General features: G+C 32.9%; 2 protein-coding genes across 3 annotated transcripts in view; one reads left to right on the top strand and one right to left on the bottom strand.

The window, feature by feature from the left end:
* Positions 1-965: 965 nt before the first annotated feature.
* LOC126966352 (uncharacterized) lies at positions 966-2,174 on the bottom strand. Its single transcript, XM_050810354.1, has 2 exons — positions 1,788-2,174; positions 966-1,709 (listed from the first exon to the last, which is right to left on the bottom strand). The coding sequence occupies exons 1-2, from the start codon at positions 2,092-2,094 to the stop codon at positions 1,012-1,014; spliced, it is 1,005 nt and encodes a 334-aa protein (XP_050666311.1). The 5' UTR covers positions 2,095-2,174; the 3' UTR covers positions 966-1,011.
* Positions 2,175-10,796: 8,622 nt separating this feature from the next.
* The window catches only part of LOC126966228 (NADPH oxidase 4-like), a 37,520-nt gene continuing 28,621 nt past the window's right edge, over positions 10,797-19,695 (top strand). For both annotated transcript variants that reach the window (XM_050810183.1, XM_050810192.1), the window contains exon 1: positions 10,797-11,089. In XM_050810183.1, coding sequence (XP_050666140.1) covers positions 11,039-11,089 — 51 coding nt within the window. In that variant the 5' untranslated portion in view covers positions 10,797-11,038. The remainder of the gene's footprint in view (positions 11,090-19,695) is intronic.

Below are 19,695 nucleotides of genomic sequence, written 5' to 3'. Positions count from 1 at the left end.
ATCGGCTCCTAGACAAAACTAACTTACGTAGCAGATCGGACCCTTGAGCCAAATTTTTGAGTGGTCAATGGTGTCGCATTCAAGCTGTCTGAATATTAATAGAAGTTAAAGTATGAAAGTATGAAGTTATTTTAATACTATAATATCATTGTTTCATTGTAATAGGTACATCGAATTGACATAGAACCTTCATGGTTTGAGATTTTGAGTGAACTTTTTTTTTTCAGATTGTAGATACCTATGTAGTTCAAAAAATGTGTACATTCGACTATCGACTCTCAGTGGTTTTTTTATTCAGCTAGACAAGAAAGATGGATACTTCGAAAATTCGAGTGATTTTTGAATACGAGTTCCGTCGCGGAACTAACGTGCCAGAAACAGCTAGCAATATCAATGTTGCCTTTGGAGAGGGAACTGCTAATGAATGGACCGTGCGATTTTGGTTTAAACGCTTTCGTGATGGTAACTTTGATTTGAAGAACGAACCACGTGGAAGACCACCCAAACAGGTGAATAACAATGAATTGAAAGAGATTGCTGTTTTGAAGCCGATCCGAGACATACTACGCAGGAATTAGCAGCATGGTTTAATGTTTATGGGTGCCTCATGATTTGACTGATCTGCACAGAGAAACGCGTATTGCCTTGTAACGATACAGAATTGGAGTATTGTATCGAATTGTGACATGCAATAAAATGTGGATTCTATACGATAACCGTAAACGAAAATGCAATGGCTGACCCCAGGTCAAACGCCGCAACAGTGTCCTAAAGCAAAGCTTACTATCAATAAAAAGGTAGTGGTAACTCTTTGGTGGTATCAGCATGGTGTAATTCACTATAACTGATATCACAGAACAGGTAAAGACATCTTTAAATGCACCGCTGCTTTACTATAGAAATAAGAATTGCCCCTAATGAACACTGCACACAGTTCGTTCTAATCCGTATAGTACCGACTTAATTATAATCGTTTCTGTTGATGGCTGAATTTTAATGGATTAAACATTATCAGTAAAGTTTAATTGTATAAAATATAACAATCAAAGTTAAGGTTATTCTAAACTTCGGAGATATAATAATTGCATTATTACAGTAATCCTCGACACATACGCAGACAAAATATCGTGCATAGATTGAAACTGTTTTACTTAATGGTGTGAGAACAGCCGCTGGAGAATATGTGCACCCTTCCTTCGTAGTCTTTAATACTTTTTCTAAAATTGCAAAGTTTTCAGAAACTACACTTCTGCCAATTGCTGGTGGATCAAATCGACAGCCCCGTTCGATGTACTGATTTCCAATGTCAAGGTACCGTTTAAAACAACCTCGTTCAAAATCTTCATCAGCGTTTAACTCATTACAACTTTCTATACTATATGATCTATTTATGTGGAACCTTTTATCTGCCCAATCAAATACTCGGTAACAACTCGACTCTTCGGGGTATCCCTCGTCTTGCATTCCACAATAATAACACTGTATGACTTTGTGCTGTCTAAGATAGTTTTTTATATCACTCCGTGTACTCCTTATTATTGTCACAGGATACTTTGAATCACCTCTCGATTCTACATCGAGATTTAAGCTTATCATTAATTCATTTGTAGTTGTGCTTTTCGTAATTTTTCGTACAGTAATCTCAAACAACCAAGGGAGGTTTTTCGTTAAGTTACGTTCATGAAACACAGTATTTCTTTCGCCAGTTACTGAAAACAATAATAAAATTAAATAATTAATAAGATATTTATTACATTCTATAAGTAATAAAATTACATCTGACATACTTTTTGGTGTTAAATATGGGAGTGTTGTTGGTTTTGTTGGTGGGAACAGAGTACGTAAAGTATTACGTTTCATATCGGTAGTTGTCCTTGCAGGAATTACGTCATCAGGTATTGATAATTTTTTTTGTTGAATATAGTAGCCAGGCCATTTGTTTATATCATAATCAAGAACATCATAATCGTTAGTAGCACTGAATATTTCCTCACTTGGTACATACTTATATTGATTCTTTCTTCTTGACATAAACGAGGCTTCTGTATTTGTAATAATGTAAATTAACATGTATAATATATTACAGTGAAACATAACTTGTTATCTTGTGAGCTATATCATATTCAACAAATCTTATAAAAAATTGTTTATTAGAAAATACGTTTGTTAACGTAATGACGTTTTCTTTCTTTAATCAATACGAGACGTCTCCATTTACATAGAGACTTCGTGCATAATAGAGTACGTTACTGAAAACAAAACATACATTGACTATGGCGGTATGGCCCTCTGCTTGGTTGTACACTTACAATAGAATATACAGAAAGCGAATAGACTAACAAAGCTTGCAAGAGAGAAGAGTTATCATCACTAACGGAGATTCACCAAGACAGAAAGTCTATTATTGTTATCAGATAAGCGATTCTATTGCTACTGTAACCGATTTTGACTGACAAGTCGTACACGGTCAGCCACGCTTGGTATTATTAGCTCCTCAGTATTTTGAATATTAAACTAGCTAACACACACATTGCCAAATGAGAATTGCTATTGTCATCTGTACTCTAGCATATTGTAAGTCTATGACAATATCGAAAGGTTAACATGCCCTCTGCCTGTAGAACACAGGTTGTCTCACAAAAAAACTTATCCTAACTTTTTAGCCGCCAGTATTACCATGGGTTTATTATTACAACGGTATTATGTTATGGTTACAAAGATTTAAAGAAAAAAAAGCCCGCTGAGTTTATTGCGCCCATTCTTCTCAGGTCTGAGGCATTCTTTTTGGAATGGGTGGTAGTTTTAAACATTCAATAAGTGATGTCTCATCCTATTTTAAAAAGAGTGTGTGTACACGCGTTAGAAGTTATACTTCTTTGGCGTATGGAAAAATAAATCAAATTTTAACAAATAGTTAAGATCAAAGATAGTATAAACACTCAGCATTTAAGGTTAATATAAACAAGTATAGATTTTTTTTTATTTATACATAATATTAGTTAATATACCAGAAATAAAACAAAACGAAAAAAAATATTTTTTAGATAATAATTTTTAATTAACGATGTAAATAAATTATACATACTAACCTCAAATCTATAAATGCACTCAAAACAGATTATTCAAATCAGTTTTATCACTAATATTCAATATATATATAGATATATTAATAAATTATTAGTAAATACTATCACCGTCGTATATGAAATTGATTTAATATAAACACCAAAATAATATTTATTTATTCACACTGTTTAATTGTACTGTTACGAAACACGTGTTCTAAATATAAAAATACTAGAATAAACAACTTGAACATAGTTATCGATTTTCATGCCACCTAGAACTAACTTCATGATGTAGAATTCAGGTGTCGGTGTGCGCGCGCATCGTAAAAATTCTTTTACGATGACAAATGACTCTCATCATTTTTCTCCATCGCGCCAAAAGAAGTATAACTTCAAAAAAGGACGAGGCTCATACTCTCCAGTCGTCGTGCAATAAAAATAAAGTATGCATTGTAAAATGGCATCATAATAAAGTTGTCACCGTTGCTGGAAGCTGGTCACGCCAGTTGGTCTGCTGTCTTGAAATCATCAGGCACTACAAATCGCACATGGGAGGTGTAGATCTTTCGAACATGTTGCTTGCCCTCTAAAGAATTGCAATGAAAATTCGTAGGTGGCACTTGCCAATATTTTCACAGATCATTTTTGCTATGTGCGTAAATAATGACTGGATTCAAATTCAAATTCAAATATTTTTATTCAAAATAGGATCTAAAATCACTTATTGAACGTCAAAAACTACCACCCATTCAAAAGAGACTGGCTCAGACCTGAGAAGAATGGGTGCAAGAAACTCAGCGGGCTTTTTTTTAATATAAAATATGGATTACAATGTAATATCGTACAATAAACATTTATAATTATAGAGGCTGAGGGTGTTCGCTTTAGTCGCAGTCCGTGGTGTCATTAAGAAAATCGTTTATGCTATAGTAACCTTTCCCGCACAAACGTTTTTTAACAATTCTTTTAAATTTCGTAACACATTTGTTTTGTACATTTTCTGGGATCATATTGTAGAAGCATATACATCGCCCAACAAAAGACTTACTAGCTCGACCGAGTAGTAGGCATAAAATTAAGGGTTACTGAATTCTGGGAGACAATAACTATCAAATAAATCTGATTGTATGCCACCAGCATCAAAGAAACCATCAAAAAACCTCGTACTAGAACTACTACGACAGATTTGATCGATATAATCATTTTCCGACATTTGGGCCCAAGGGTCGATGCCAACTTTGCATAAAAGTGCATACCTGAGGAAATCTCATTTTGTCATATTATTGCTCAGAGAAGATTTTGTATTTTTGTTTATTTTATTGGTTTTTCAACAGGAATGACATTTTATGTTACTTTTTTATATTTTAAGAAAAGGAACTGATTTTTGATTATAAATTCAATTATTTTACTTATTTTTATAAACAAGTTATTTAACAATGAAGCCATAGGTAATCTGGCTATGTATCTTTAGAGATACATTGAAATCATAACATATTATGAAGGACTCTTGGCACTGTTACTGACTCTTCCCACAGGATACATATGTTTTTTTTTGGGGAATTACTCACATCGGATTTTTCTAGGCATCTTTGGGACACAAAATTTACTCCATATAAAAATATTTTTATATTCAAAGACTTTTTTCTCTGCCAAGTAAAGGGTTAACAGTAATTCTAAGGACAAAAATATGACAAACTTATGGCAAAGCATGAAGGAAAAATAAATAATTTGGATAAAAGTTTTGAAGGTGATCATGAGATCAAATCAATTTTCACTGTCTTCATTACTACATACAAGAAACAAAATAACCTTAGTGGTTCTTATCCAGCTCATAAGTAAATAAAATGCATTCTCTCTAGATACATAACTGAAAATAATTAAAGTTTTGATTCGTTCAAAACTACTTATGGCGTATGTAAACTTAGTGAGGTAGAGTCATAAAACGGTACCCTTAACGTTACTGACTCTGTCACCGATGGTGATCATGTGTCACATGCCTGTTATAGGGTACGGAATCCATTTTGTAATGTCATAAAATATGTTCCGGTTGTTGTGGTGCCATGGACAAAGACTGCTCATGGTTGTACTGCTTCTTCTAAGACGGTGCACCGTGACATTTACCAGTGCATTCATACAGCGGTTCGATGGCTGTTCTGACTTTGAAGTCCACCTCTCCTAAGAGATCTGCCTCGTGCTTGTGTGCTCTCAACTCTTCTCTACATAACAATGCGTTCGATGAACAGGTCTCTAAGTTGCGATGCTACAGAACTGCTGAAAAGAAACAAGTAATGTATGCCGCTGGACATCAATATTCAATATACTTATTTCGTTTGTTGATCAGTTGTTAAATTAACAATATTTTTAGGTGAACTTAAATTTTGAGGAAAAAAATCATAAATTAACATACTTATACATACAACATACTTATATATATTCTAAATTAAAATATACAATCAATAATATTTTAAACTTAATAAAAACATATGAAACAACAAAATTATAAATAATAAACCCAAGAAGCTGGCAACGTTGCGTCTTTGAATTGCCATATTTATTCTTTGGCAAAGGCACGTGCCATATCTCGGGTCACTTGTCCAATTTATAATTCGCCTGGACAACTCTGAAAAGGTATCGGGCTGACCCCACGATCCCAAAGTCTCCACTCCAAACGGAAGAATTATGTACGTACCCATCACCAAGTAACGGGCCGCTACAGCCGCTGTTCCTGCTGCCTTGCCCAGGCTCTTGCCATCCATTAAATAAAATAATATATTTAGTATTAATTTTTATCACATAGATTTTTATTCATTTACTAGCGGTTGCCCGCGACGTGGTCCACATAAACGTTATGAGCAAAAATAATTTGTCTGCACTCTGCATCTAGTGTGACTATGTAGCCTATAATAATATGTTGTCCCGGCCTCCTGTCAATATTCATGTAAAATTTTAATTCAATCTCTTCTGTAGTTATTGATTATACAACACATAGTATTATTCTTTTAAAAAATATTAATCGAATAACAATTTTTACTTTGTTATAAAAAATCCCACGCAACCCCTCAATATTTTTGCAAATTTTCAAAATACAAGGAGAATTGTAACTACATTATATTGATTATTAAGTTGTAAAAGAAATCACGATAACTTTTTCCTTTTTAGTTCATATTGTATTGTTTTGGAAAAGTTTGTTTGTAGTCAATTGTTTTTTTTGTTCAATTTTCGTTAGTGAATCTGAAGTACACTAACTAATTTGTCTGAATATGTGTAGACCTACTAAACGTGCTGCTCATATGAGACAGCACCGTTTAAATGAAACAAACGAAGTCAGGGAGTAACGCCTACCTCAACAGAGGAAATCTAACTCGAGGACAATTTCAAAAGAGAAAAAAAATTCAAATTTTTCACTTGCGAACAGCGCAACAAATAATAAAACGCTTGCAACAAGTAACAATACAGCAACATACATTTCAAATATTTCCAGTTCTAAATAAATTTCTTTTCTAAAAGTTTGTTTTTAATATTCCGTCTAACAGAACGTAAGCACATTGTTATTTGATTACAGATTCATTGATCGTAACGTAGGTGGCTCAAATATCCGGATGGCATGAACAAGATTAGGCCGAGTGTCGTTAATTTGCTCAGAATTTAGTTTTCCGTTGCTTTGTCATAAATAATCCCATAATCAGAACCTAACTAAGTTCTCATCAATCTACCCTTAAAGTACATCCTTATGAATAAAAAAGTATCATCGAAATCACTTGGCGTGATGTTGAGTTGGTCGTCCAAATCTGCCGCACATGCTTAATGGAAATTTTAGGCTTATAAGGTTTTGTTATGGATCCTATCATCAAAACTGGACCAAATTTAAGTGGAACCACATAGGACCACACCACATCAGCTCTCAAATAAAACAGAATAATCAAAATCGGTTCATCCAGTCGAAAGCTCTGAGGTAACAAACATAAAAAAATGTAGTCGAATTGAGAACCTCCTCCATTTTGGAAGTCGGTTAAAAATACGCAATCACTCTTATTAAATCTGAGCTTCGAAGATTGTTAGTTGTGACACTGGGCCGAGATGTCGTATACATATTCAGTTAAGTATAAAAAAATTTTCCAGAATTTCAGCAATATTAAATACATAGCCTTAAAATTTGTCTGCAGTGCTCTACATTCTTTTGGATTTTACCTGTTTTATGAAAAAGGCTAAGATTATAATAAAGACGTTTGAAAGAAGAAATTGACTTTAAAGAACAGATTAGAGTTCGGATTTTCAGAAATAAATTATGTCCATGTTGTAATCACCCTGAGGACGCATTTCTTACAGATGTGGACACCATCTTTAAATGTCCACATTGTGGCATGTAACTTCATTAAAAAATATTATTAATTCCGAAATCAAGAGTCTAAATTTTTACCTAAAATAAAAACGGGTAAAATTTTACTAACCGACTAGGCTTAATCCCAAACAGTAAAAATGTGTCGAATTTAAATTTAATCAAACTATCTAATCAAACTCATAACTGTTAGTAAATTAAGACAAAACTGCTGAAGCTTTATTAATTACGGTTCATTACACCAAACACAGCGGAGGTACAAACCAACGTACTTATAAATGACCAGAGATTGGAACTTGTGGACACTACGGTCTTCTTGGGTATCACGTTAGATAAAAAGCTTCAGTGGGGTCCACATATTACCCATCTAGCAGATAGACTCAGCTCTGCGGCATATGCAGTTAGAAAGATTAGAGAGTACACGAATGTCGCGACCGCTAGATTAGTGTACTTTAGTTATTTTCACAGCATCATGACGTACGGTATATTACTATGGGGTCATGCTGCTGACATTGATATAGTGTTTGCACTGAAAAAGAGAGCTGTTCGTGCTATATATCAGCTTGGTTATAGACAGTCTCTCAAAGAAAAATTTAAAGAAATAAATATTATGACTGTTTATTGTCAGTACATTTATGAAAATTTAATATATGTTCACAAAAATCGTCACCTTTTTGCTCTTAATAGTGATTTTCATTATTATAACACTAGAAATAAGGGATTGCTTGTAACTAAATCTAGTAGGCTTCATAAGATACATAATAGCTTTAAGGGTAAATGTATACACTTCTACAATAAAGTCCCAGCCACTGTTCAGGCATTATCTATAAATAAATTTAAATGTTTTATAAAAAAATGGCTCTGTCGTAAATCCTATTACTCCACTGCTGAATATCTAAATGATCGGACAGCCTGGGACTAGATTGTGATTATTTTATAGCGACTGTACAATATTGTATATTTTTATTGAAAAGAGCGCATAAAAAAAGAATGCTGGGAGAGTTTCTTGCGCCGCTTCTTCTCTCTCAGAGCGCCATTTGTTTCCGAAGCGGTAGTAGTATCTAGTAGTATAAGAAATGACATCAAAAAGAATTCTAAAGGAATCAATTTTGAGAAAATAAATGCCTTTTTATGCCTTTTTTATGTTTCTTAACACATTTAACTTTTTTTTTCATTTAAATTTAACTCAGTATCTAAAAAAAGATAATTATTGGTGTATGAAGTAACAAGAAAAGTACAATAAATAATGTTATTTAAGTTTTAGTGACCTTGTATATTCAATATTAATAATACTAAACTATTTTCTGATAATAAAAGAAGTTTCAAAAGATATAGGTAGTAAGATGATTAATTTATTTATATATTTATCACAATCATTAATATGTGTGCTTACAGCATCACATCTAGTAATTCTGTCGACTCACAACAGTAATAAAATACACAAACATTAGCACCGCAGATAATCATAATACTAATAATATAGAAAAAAGACTAGTCGCAATAACTGGTCTCACTAAGGTTGCCGTAACAAAAATAAAAGCTTAAACTAAGTATCACCCACTACTACCTAATCATTGTTTGACATCTGGCTGAACCTTCTTAGACTCGTAATCTTCTATGTCTGATTCAGGAAAACAATTTGTAACATTATTAGCGTTTTAAATAGTGGAGTACTCCTGATGGAATCCGGCATATTTATTTAAGCGCCATAAATAGCATAAATTTATTCAGTTGACTTAAAAGATGACAAAAAAATATTTTTGGCTTGAAAAAATATACCATCCGGTAAAAAATGTTTTGTTACTTACAGACAAAATAGGCTAAGTGAACAAGTTATCATAATCATCTTCAGTTAAAAACGACATTTTAAAATAAAACAGAAAATATTCTGTCGCTTAGTAGACAATAAAAAGTGAAAATTTGTAAAATCCACAATGCTGAAGCGACATCAAAAGTCATCGTAGAGGACGACCAAACGGCGCAGAAAAATCTGGCGGTTCAAACTGTATATACTCGTATAACTCAATATGCTGAAAAATGGCGCTTTTTCAATTTCTCCATTCAAGCGTCGATAACCAACCGATGGCTAACCATTTGGGATAGAATAGAAGGTAAGTGGAGAAGTTTGTTGCGTAGCAAACAATCAATATGAGAGATGAACCACCTGGTCCTCCATTTTCTGTACTGTTATTACAAAAGTACTCTCTCTTGTGTTTTTATTAATTAATTTACACTTAAGGTTCGTCTTACTCGTGTAAGTCATGGAGTATTTTTGTTGCATCACTCTACATATGATATTGTATTACAATTAATTTAAAACAGCGAGACTGTAAATGAATCAACATTTAAAAGACTGACAGTGAGTTTCTTGCCACTTTTTCTTATTAAAAGCTCTACCTCTTCCGACTTTTCACATTCATACTTGTGTCATTTCCTTGACTGAGATGAATAAAGTGATTTTTATTTGGAATGATAATTCTAACACGTGTTCACTACTAGCATACATTACACTACCTATGTTCTTACTATTCACTAGCATTAAGTATGATATTATATCAAACTGATGTAAAGGTTTGTAAAAAATTTCTATAAATGTATATTTCAAAAGACAAAATTCAATGTACGTTGATGAATAGGATAGTGAGTGTGTCGTGTTTTGTTACTAGGTCTTGTAGAGATGAGCGATATTTATCGATATCGTGGAAATATTTTATTATGATAATAATATAACGAGTGAGATAAGGCGATAGGACAAATACTTAAATGATTTGTAAATCGATTATTAAAATATGGTGAATAAAATAAACTCAAACAAATGTGAGTCAGGCTCGCGTACAAAATATTCAATACCGTTGTATAACTACCGGACATACAATACTTTGTTAATACTTTTATGAAACAATTATTTGAAAGTAAAACTTTTATTCATCACCGCAATTTTTTATCGTCCATGTCCCATTGCAGCCGGCTGTGGAGTAGAAATTAACTTGAATCATTAATAACAACTGCAGCCTTAAAGTCAGGTTTGCCTAGTATTACATACATATACATACGTATACACCTGATAAATGTTTTTTATTTTATTTTATTGTATTTCATGAATAAGAAAAGCATATATAGATATAAATATATAATTTTTTTATAGTCACCGTAATTATATATATAAATTTAATTAGGCCAATAATATCGACTGTGTTATATCCAAATCAACGACTTCAATATCGATAGTATTTTATCAGTAAAGGACATCCCTCCTGTCTTGTCGAGCTTTCAGCGCCTTTCAGCCTTCACTCTTTAATAAATTGAAAGCGGCTGTAGAACTTCATATACGTACATTACGCATGTTACGATGACCGTCAAGATTTACTATCTCATTCACGCATTGAGTCACTGACACTGAGTCCACTCTGCACTCCTGAGGGACGACTCACGACACTCCGAACTCAGCAGAGAGTAACCCGCGGTCGTGTGAGGTGCTTGTCATTACGCTATTCTCCAATTCATTTACGCAATCGCGACTCTACCATGGTTGACCAGGTGCAAGTAATGTATTAAAAATAAATCAACTTCGTGAAAAATTTACGACATCAAGCGCGATTTACAGATATGTTTTTAATTATTGAAATTTAGTAGAATGTTACGGTTACAAAGTGGTTGGGAAGTTCTGAAACAACAATTCTTTTTGGTGAGTTTTTCGGCAAATTAATTTAATTGCAGATTCATACATTGCATTTCTATAATAAATAATATGTTTTATGGTATTTTCTTTTTATTTTATTCAATAATATGTTTGTAAGTTTGAAATATATACGACGAATTCTTTTCCATTTATTTTAAAATTAAATTAAAATAATTTATTAGCCGATCCGAACTGAAATTATATTCGAGATCCCGGGACCCGTCATGATTCGCGAACGCTTCTGAGAACTCGATGATGTCAACTTTCAATGTTGCCGCGATTGTCTCTAACTGGTCAATATACATTGCTGAAACACTTAACGATAAATTTTGAGTCATTTGAATATACAACCAGTGTATTCTTTATTAGAAGCTCATTAAATTACAACGTGGGTGTTGAACACAACGAAAGATTGTGAATCAGTTTTGTTGCATTCACTCATTATATTGGTGACAGAGAATCATAAAATTTAACAAAGGGGAACTAGTTTAAGTATATCAATTGAGAATAATAATAATAACATCAATAATATTGACACACTTTAACACAAATTATTTTGCGCCTAAGTAGGCAATGATTGTACAAAAAGAAATATTTTAGGGAAGTAATTCATTACAAATAATATGGCTTCCCAAAAGTTGTTGTAGCCATCATGAATTTGGATATAATATACGAGAATTAATTCTGGCTGATAGATCTAGAGACTAGCTCGTATAAACAAAAAAAAAATAACTCATAATTATAAACTATGGTTTATGGATGGGCAGCTGATTTTAAACATGCCACGTAATCACTTTGCTTACCCGTGTTGAAATAATGTATAACAGATTATTGGCTTTAAAAAGATTTTTTAATTGTTATTTAAGCAACGCTATATTAATTCATACAAATATATATTACTTTAAAACCTCACTTACAATGATATAAGATGATAATAATAAGCGAAAACGTAGTTTCGTTATTTGATTTTTTTTGTTATATAAATAACATTGCACGGCTAAACCTGAATTGTAGCAAATTCCGTATGCCTAAAAAGCAACTAACTCAAATAAAGCTATAAAGACTTTCTTATCTATGGGCATTTCTTTTTTCGAAGATAACAAGCATAAATTAAGTTTTTCCAACAAAATTCTTATCGGTATGATTCCATGTGTGTGTTTATTTTATTCATGCATATTTCATTACAAAGTAGGTATTAAAGTCTTTGAAACGAATACTTAAATAGGCACCTCATTAGGCACGTTAAGCTCTTTGTGGAGGGAAATAGGTAAGTCCTATTGTCGTGAGTATCGTAAGAGGAGACAATGCCGTCTTTGGACGTATCACCCTACGTACTCTTCGCCTAGTATCGGAATACTGGGTCTCGAAATCTCGAAAGATTGCCAACTCCATGACCCCTGAAAGGCTAAGCTAATAGAATAAAAAGTTTAAGAGCGGCCGACATTCTAGCACTCTACAAAGCGTAGGTCCGGCCACAGTTGGAGTATCGTCTTTTAGTCTGGTGCAGTGTTGAACTATTTGACCACATGAAATGCAGGGTGTACTCTATGAACGGTTGACTTTGCGTTGCGTAGAAAGGAACTTCTACCTCATTTATCACTGGGATTGTTCCAAAGAGCTGTTTGACTCTAATCCCAGCTTCGTACAGAACTCCACAAAGTAAAGCATGATCCGCATTGGCGGCGTTCTTCTATAGCTTCTATCAATAGAGGATATTGAAGAGGTTCTCATTTTATTCGTTCAATAAGGTAAAAAATAATTTTAAATTGTGTTTCCTTTCACGAAAAATAAACTAAATATTTCCATTCTAAATAAAATTGAAAAATTCAAAAAATGGAGTAGCTCGAAGGATATCTCGATTATTTATGTTTTTTCTTTATTAAATCAATATATATCTTTATTAAATAACTCTTGTGGTTATCTAAATTAATTTACATTTTTTGATTATGAATTTGTAACTTACTCATGTAAGTCATAATGTTTAAGTGTTTTTGTGGCATCGTTTCGAATAAATTGTTTTTATAATAATTTGATGAGTGATTAAGCTAAAAATATTGATTGAAAATGGTGGCAATGAGTTTCAATCTACTTCTACTACTTCTTCTCCCTTAAGGCCGCCAACACACCTCTGGATCTCTGGTGTTCATGGGCGATTGTGTCCCCACTTCCAATCATATGAGCCTCTTGCTCGTTTGCCTCATAACAAGTGGTGGTAAAAATGGTAAATTTTACTTTTGACATTGAAAAGTGTAATATTTTGACCTGATTATTCAATCAGAATCAGATTTAATTTATTTGGTATTATCATTTTCTTGTCGAACATTAAATAGATCTGAACAGAGCTAAAATAAGGTGCTTTAAGCATCTTTCGAGAAACTCTAAAGTCTCAAAATCTCTTATGGTTTGTTCGGCTTTCGTATATTATGAGTACCCACTCCGTTTTTCGCCGTATGATATAAATTAGCTTTTATTGGTATTGTAATATTCCAAAAATTACCTAAACCTATAACGAGAACCCAACGAATTGACTTTGCAAGATTCACGGAATACCTCTTTCGATAATAAAATTTTATGTTTATTAATTATCTCAGTTAACAAAGTCGCCTGATCTAACTAGTCTTAAGTTATTATATAAACTATTTTCCTGTTTTATTTATTATATTTTAAGGTATTGTTTGTCGTCATTGTCCGTCATGTGTATCTTATCTATGTAGAGTGGTCTGTGATGTAGACAGACGTCTTCCTTATAATAGATTACCCTGAATATTATCAGATATTATCATATCTCTGACAAATTAGTTACATCAGTTAGGACATAGGCTTCATGATTCAATCATCGGAAGGCTGAATACTACTCACATGTCTTTTACCTGTTCTGTGATACTACTCTACCTCGATATAGATAAAAAAAACATAAGATAAGTATTACACAAATTAAATTTGTAACCAAAATTTATAAACGATGCGACTCGAACCCGCGACCTTATGGGTTTTGAGCGCTCTTATCAACTGAGCCAGCCATTCGAGTGATGCGTAGATCATAAATCTTGGTATGTGTTGATCAACCCTTGGTTGTTGTTAGGTTGTGGATCTACTTTACAGTTAACCTGCTCAACCCAGTATCTGTATAATTAATCCCAGACGATTATATCACTTTAAAAATAGAAAATTGTTAATTATAAGTATTGATTGTGGATGACAATTCACTGATATTCTAAGTGCAAAGAAAAAAGTTATGTATAACGAAGTAAACGATATACAGTGCGCTAATAACCTAATGTACACAAGAAAACGAAATATATAAAATTTACCAAATGTAAAAAATAAAGATGTGTGTATTTTGTTAAACGGAGAGACTATTCGGAGTACTCGCGCTATTTATTTCCTAGGTCCTAAATAATCATTGAGAGAAAAATTTAAAGAAATTAACATCTTTCTGCGGCCTCTCCAATACACTCATGATATTCTTATGTAGAGTTTGCTAGAAACTGTCATAACCATAATGTTAAAACCAGGAACAGACATAAACTTATAATGCCCACTACTCAGCTAATTCGATTTAGTAAGTCTTTTGTGGGGTGATGTATATGCTTTTACAACAAGATCCCAGATAATGTTCAAAACAAATGTATTACGAAATCCAAGAGAATTGTTAAAAAACTATAACATAAATAACTTTCTTATTGAAAACCCAGATTGGGAATGGAGCGACCGCCTTCAGGCTACTTAATAATAAATTTTATTGTATGATACTACATTGTAATAATATTTTTATAAATCATCACTTCCGGCGAAGTTCCTTGCGGCCATACTTATCGGGTCTGAGGTAATTTTTGACAGTAGTAGTTGTTGACTTTCAATAAGTTATTTCTTATCCTATTTTAAATTAAAATATGAAAAGTTCATTAATGCATGCATAAAGATGAATAAATAACACTTATGAATGTAAAGTTGTACGAGATTTCACCACTGATCACCACTTCAGAAAAAAATTGTTTAAAAGATTTGACAAAAATTTATTGCCACCCTTCTAAACCAATATTTACAGCTACATTAATTCACAAATAATTTTAATTTAAATTCGTTTCAAAATAATTAAGTGAATATAAAATAATAAGTAAATTTATTGAGTGTAGTATATTAATTACACACTGCAAATAAATAAAGTAAATGTATTATTTTAACATTAAAAAAATTGCAGTATGTGTTTTATAAAATAATTTTTCGCTTAGAAATTCTGTATATTATTCATTTATAGTAATAAAAAAGGATTGCAACAGGAATGAGCTTAAGAAGGTTGGAAACGAATATAATGTTAACTCTGGTTAAAATTAAAACTTTAATCGACCGTGACATCCTTGAACCTCATTTATAATGCAAGTTCTATTAGCTATTCAATGGATACGGAAGCTGTCATCTCCTATGCAAATGTTATTTCAAATAGCTCGTTCAACCAATATAATTAATGCAGGCCCACACCCATGTTTCAGTCTGCTGTCAGCATGTTTCCAGCCTTTGTTCAGTTGCTCAGAGTCGCGTTGTCTAGTCAGTTTGTATAGGGACGATACGTGATAAAACATTTCAATAGAGAAGACGTGCGCGTCTACTATGAATAGCGTTCTATATTGTTCGACACGATTCACCGATAAGCCGGTTATGTATGGGTTAGTGACTAGGTATATTTAGTGTTTTATTACTGAAACACGCGCCGCATTCCGCGCGTGAGAGGACAGGAATAGCAATCAATACTTCAATAATGTTATTTAAAGTAGATCAATACAGCAACGAGTTTATAAAATTATTAAATAACTAATTATTAAATCTAAATTTATTTTGTAACCATTAACCATAATATTATTATTAGAAAATTAAATAGTCTAGCGTAACGGTACAATGTCAGTTAATACTGAAATAATAAGCAGAGGTCAGAGGTATTGATGCATAGTGAGGAGCGTGTCACAGCGTTGGCGGGCATATTGAATACGTCATCGACACGATCACAAGCGTAAGTCTAAGTACGGACTATAGATGTTAGCCTTAGACTTTAGTCAAACTTTACCTACGAAAAACTTACCTGAGTGTAAGCCTAGCACAACCTTTGATATCGTCTTTATAGTAATATGACAGCTGAACTTATGCTGAGCTTAAGCTAAGACTGCCCAATGCAATAGCCAAGTTCACCTTTTATCACACTGAGGTTTGTTTTACGTAAGTAAACTCTGAGCAATGTCTAAGTACGCTCTACCTGTAGATCTCAGTCTTAGTGCTTTAAGTCAAGGTGTTAAGATTAGATTTTATTTATTTATTTATTAGGTTTATTTACAATCACTTACAATAATACACACAAATATAGAAAATTAGAACTAAAAACTAGGAACTAAATGTAATGATTACTTACAAATAAACACAGCATGCACAGAAGTAATTAATTTTAGGTATTATATATAATAAGTTACAATTTTTTTTTTTTTTTAATTAATAAATAAGTTTTACACAGTTACATCAATTTTCCAATTATAACATTATTAAAGATTACCAATGATGCTGCAAATGGTCTGGCGGAATTTGGCTAAGGAATCAGCAAATATATCAATATCAGCTACGCTATAAGAATTTAAAATTTTACATAATCGTGGGACTGGGGAATTGGTACCTAGGATCGTTCGACGAAGTGCAGGACAAAGTGAAGTAATAGGCTTACGTGGAATTCTTACTGGTACTCTTAGACCAAATTTATTTAGCAGTTTGGGACAGTCGATAAAGCCGTTCAATAGTTTATGAGTAAACAGAAGATCCATAAGTTCTCTACGTTCATCCAAAGTGGTCATTTTAAAGATGGCCAGCCTTTTTTGTAAGAAGAAATTTTCTTGGCTTTACCGGCCCTAAATGCCACATGCCACAGAAATCGCTTCTGAATACGTTCCAGTCTTAGGATATGCGTAGCATAGTGAGGACGCCAGACAACTGAACCATACTCCAAGATACTCCTAACCAGACTGAAATAAAGGAGCTTTTTTTATTTTTAAGCTTTTAAAATTTTTTGTGTTACGTATAACAAACCCAAGCATTTTAGAAGCACGTTTTACTATGTTTTCTAAATGGAAGAAAAGTCATTTTTTTATCGAAAGTCACACCAAGATCCTTAATAACTTCCAAAATCTCTAAATAATGTTCTTTTATATGGTATTTGTATGTAACATTGCTCGATTTTCGAGTAAATTTTACTTGGTAACATTTTTCCTTATTTAAATTTACACCGTTTATTTCACACCATTGCATAAGTCTTTCTAAGTCCTCCTGAAGAAGCCTACAATCAACTAGGGAATCTATAGTCTTTGCGAATTTTAAGTCATCAGCATATATGTACACGGAAGATGTCAAAAAACAATTGAATATATCGTTAATGAAAATATTAAACGATATGGGACCTAAATGTGAGCCCTGAGGGACGCCAGATGTAATTTGACATACATTAGATTGAAAACCATTAACAACGACAAAGAACGACCGAGCCTATAAATATGATTTCAACCAAGTAAGGAGAGAGCCAGTAAATCCATATGCTCGTGATTTACATAAGAGAATATCATGTGGGACAGTATCAAACGCCTTAGTTAAATCGGTATATATTACATCTACTTCCTTACTTTTATCTATTGCATTGATTATAGATTCAGTAAAAGATACCAGATTCGTGCATGTAGATCTAGAACAAGAAAATCCATGTTGATCGGAGGAGAGATAATTCTTCATATGGTTCTGAATCAAAGGATAAACAGCCCATTCAAAAACCTTAGCCAATGTGAACAAAATTGAGATGGGTCTGTTAGTTACAGATCTGATTAGTACTACCTGATTAATGTACAGGTACCACCATAGCTGATTTCCATTTATCCGGAAAAGTGCCAGATACCAGTGATTTATTAAAAACAGAACATAATGGTACAGCTAGAGCTGAAGCACAAGATGCGATAAAATGTGGAGATATTCCATCCATTCCATCCATTCCATCTGGACTTGCACCCTTATTGGGATCAATACCTTTTTAAAGTTTTAGTACTTCTTCACTAGTTATAGTAGGAACTGTAACAGAAATACTGTTATCACTGAGGTATTTTATATATGCGGAAGATTCAACTACAGAGGTATTAGTTTGCTTGTTAGAGTTAAGTGCAAGAGAAAATTGTTTTGCAAATAAGTTGCAAATCGAGATGCCTTCGGACGTTTCTGTAACTCCGTCAGTCATATTAAGCGGGTACAAGCTCAAACTTCCCCTTTTTTGTTTAGTAAATGACCAAAATAAGTCACTATTTCTAACAATACCTTGTTCGATATTATTAGTATAGAGATTGTAATTCACCCTTGCAAGATGACTAACGCGATCACTGACAATTTTCAAAGCTATTGCATCCATAGGATTCTTATATAGTTTATAGCGCCACCGAATAGTATATTTTTCTTTAAGAGACTTGATGAGACTACGACTAAATCAGGGGGGAAACTTATTTTTCTTATGTTTAAGTGTAAATGGCACAAATTTACGAATAGTCTCTTGTAAAATATTATAAAAATACGACAACATAGTGTTTACATCCTTAGCTTCCTTAAATATATCATCCCATTGCTGGTCTTGCAAGTATTTGTTAATAGATTCGTAGTCAGCTCTGTGAAAGTTTGGTTTTAGAATATTTTGCATATAATCAAGGTTACTTTCTTTCATCAGCGATAGAAAAATTTCCAACGGGGGATGATAAGGGTCAACACTACTTAATTGATTAAATGACTAAGAAACTTCACAATAGTATATTTTTCTTTAAGAGACTTGATGAGACTACGACTAAATCAGGGGGGAAACTTATTTTTCTTATGTTTAAGTGTAAATGGCACAAATTTACGAATAGTCTCTTGTAAAATATTATAAAAATACGACAACATAGTGTTTACATCCTTAGCTTCCTTAAATATATCATCCCATTGCTGGTCTTGCAAGTATTTGTTAATAGATTCGTAGTCAGCTCTGTGAAAGTGTGGTTTTAGAATATTTTGCATATAATCAAGGTTACTTTCTTTTATCAGCGATAGAAAAATTTCCAACGGGGGATGATAAGGGTCAATACTACTTAATTGATTAAATGACTAAGAAACTTCACAATCAATATTTGTTAACACTAAGTTTAAGATTTTACCTGTGTCATTGACAACATCATTGGCTTGGTTAAGCCTATATAAATAAGTAAAGTCAACCAAATGCTGACCCAAACATAGATTTGGTCTATTATCTAAATTCAAAGTGGTGTTTTCAGTAATACTAAACTAAACATACGAAATGCAACTAAAAGTAGCCAATACATTCTCCATTTTTATATGAAAGTTGGAGCTCAAATGATTGAATAGGTCATCTGATGGTCAGTGATACTTATACTGCGTACTCTCTTGCAGCAACAAAGAAATAACAGGGTGATGACACGAGCGAAGGAATTTATCTTAAAGAAATCTTCTCAAATTTTGGTTGTAGACTCATAAGTCTACATTTTGCAAGCTGTGAAATAAATAAGAAATAGACATTAAAAGCCGTTTATCCACAATAGTCGTTATTCTGTCGTAACGAGGCA

The sequence above is a fragment of the Leptidea sinapis genome, chromosome 1 (assembly GCF_905404315.1).
Source record: "Leptidea sinapis chromosome 1, ilLepSina1.1, whole genome shotgun sequence".
NCBI classification, from domain to species: domain Eukaryota; kingdom Metazoa; phylum Arthropoda; class Insecta; order Lepidoptera; family Pieridae; genus Leptidea; species Leptidea sinapis.
The sequence above is the reverse complement of the archived record's forward strand: the minus strand, read 5'-3'. Positions and strand labels throughout refer to the sequence as shown.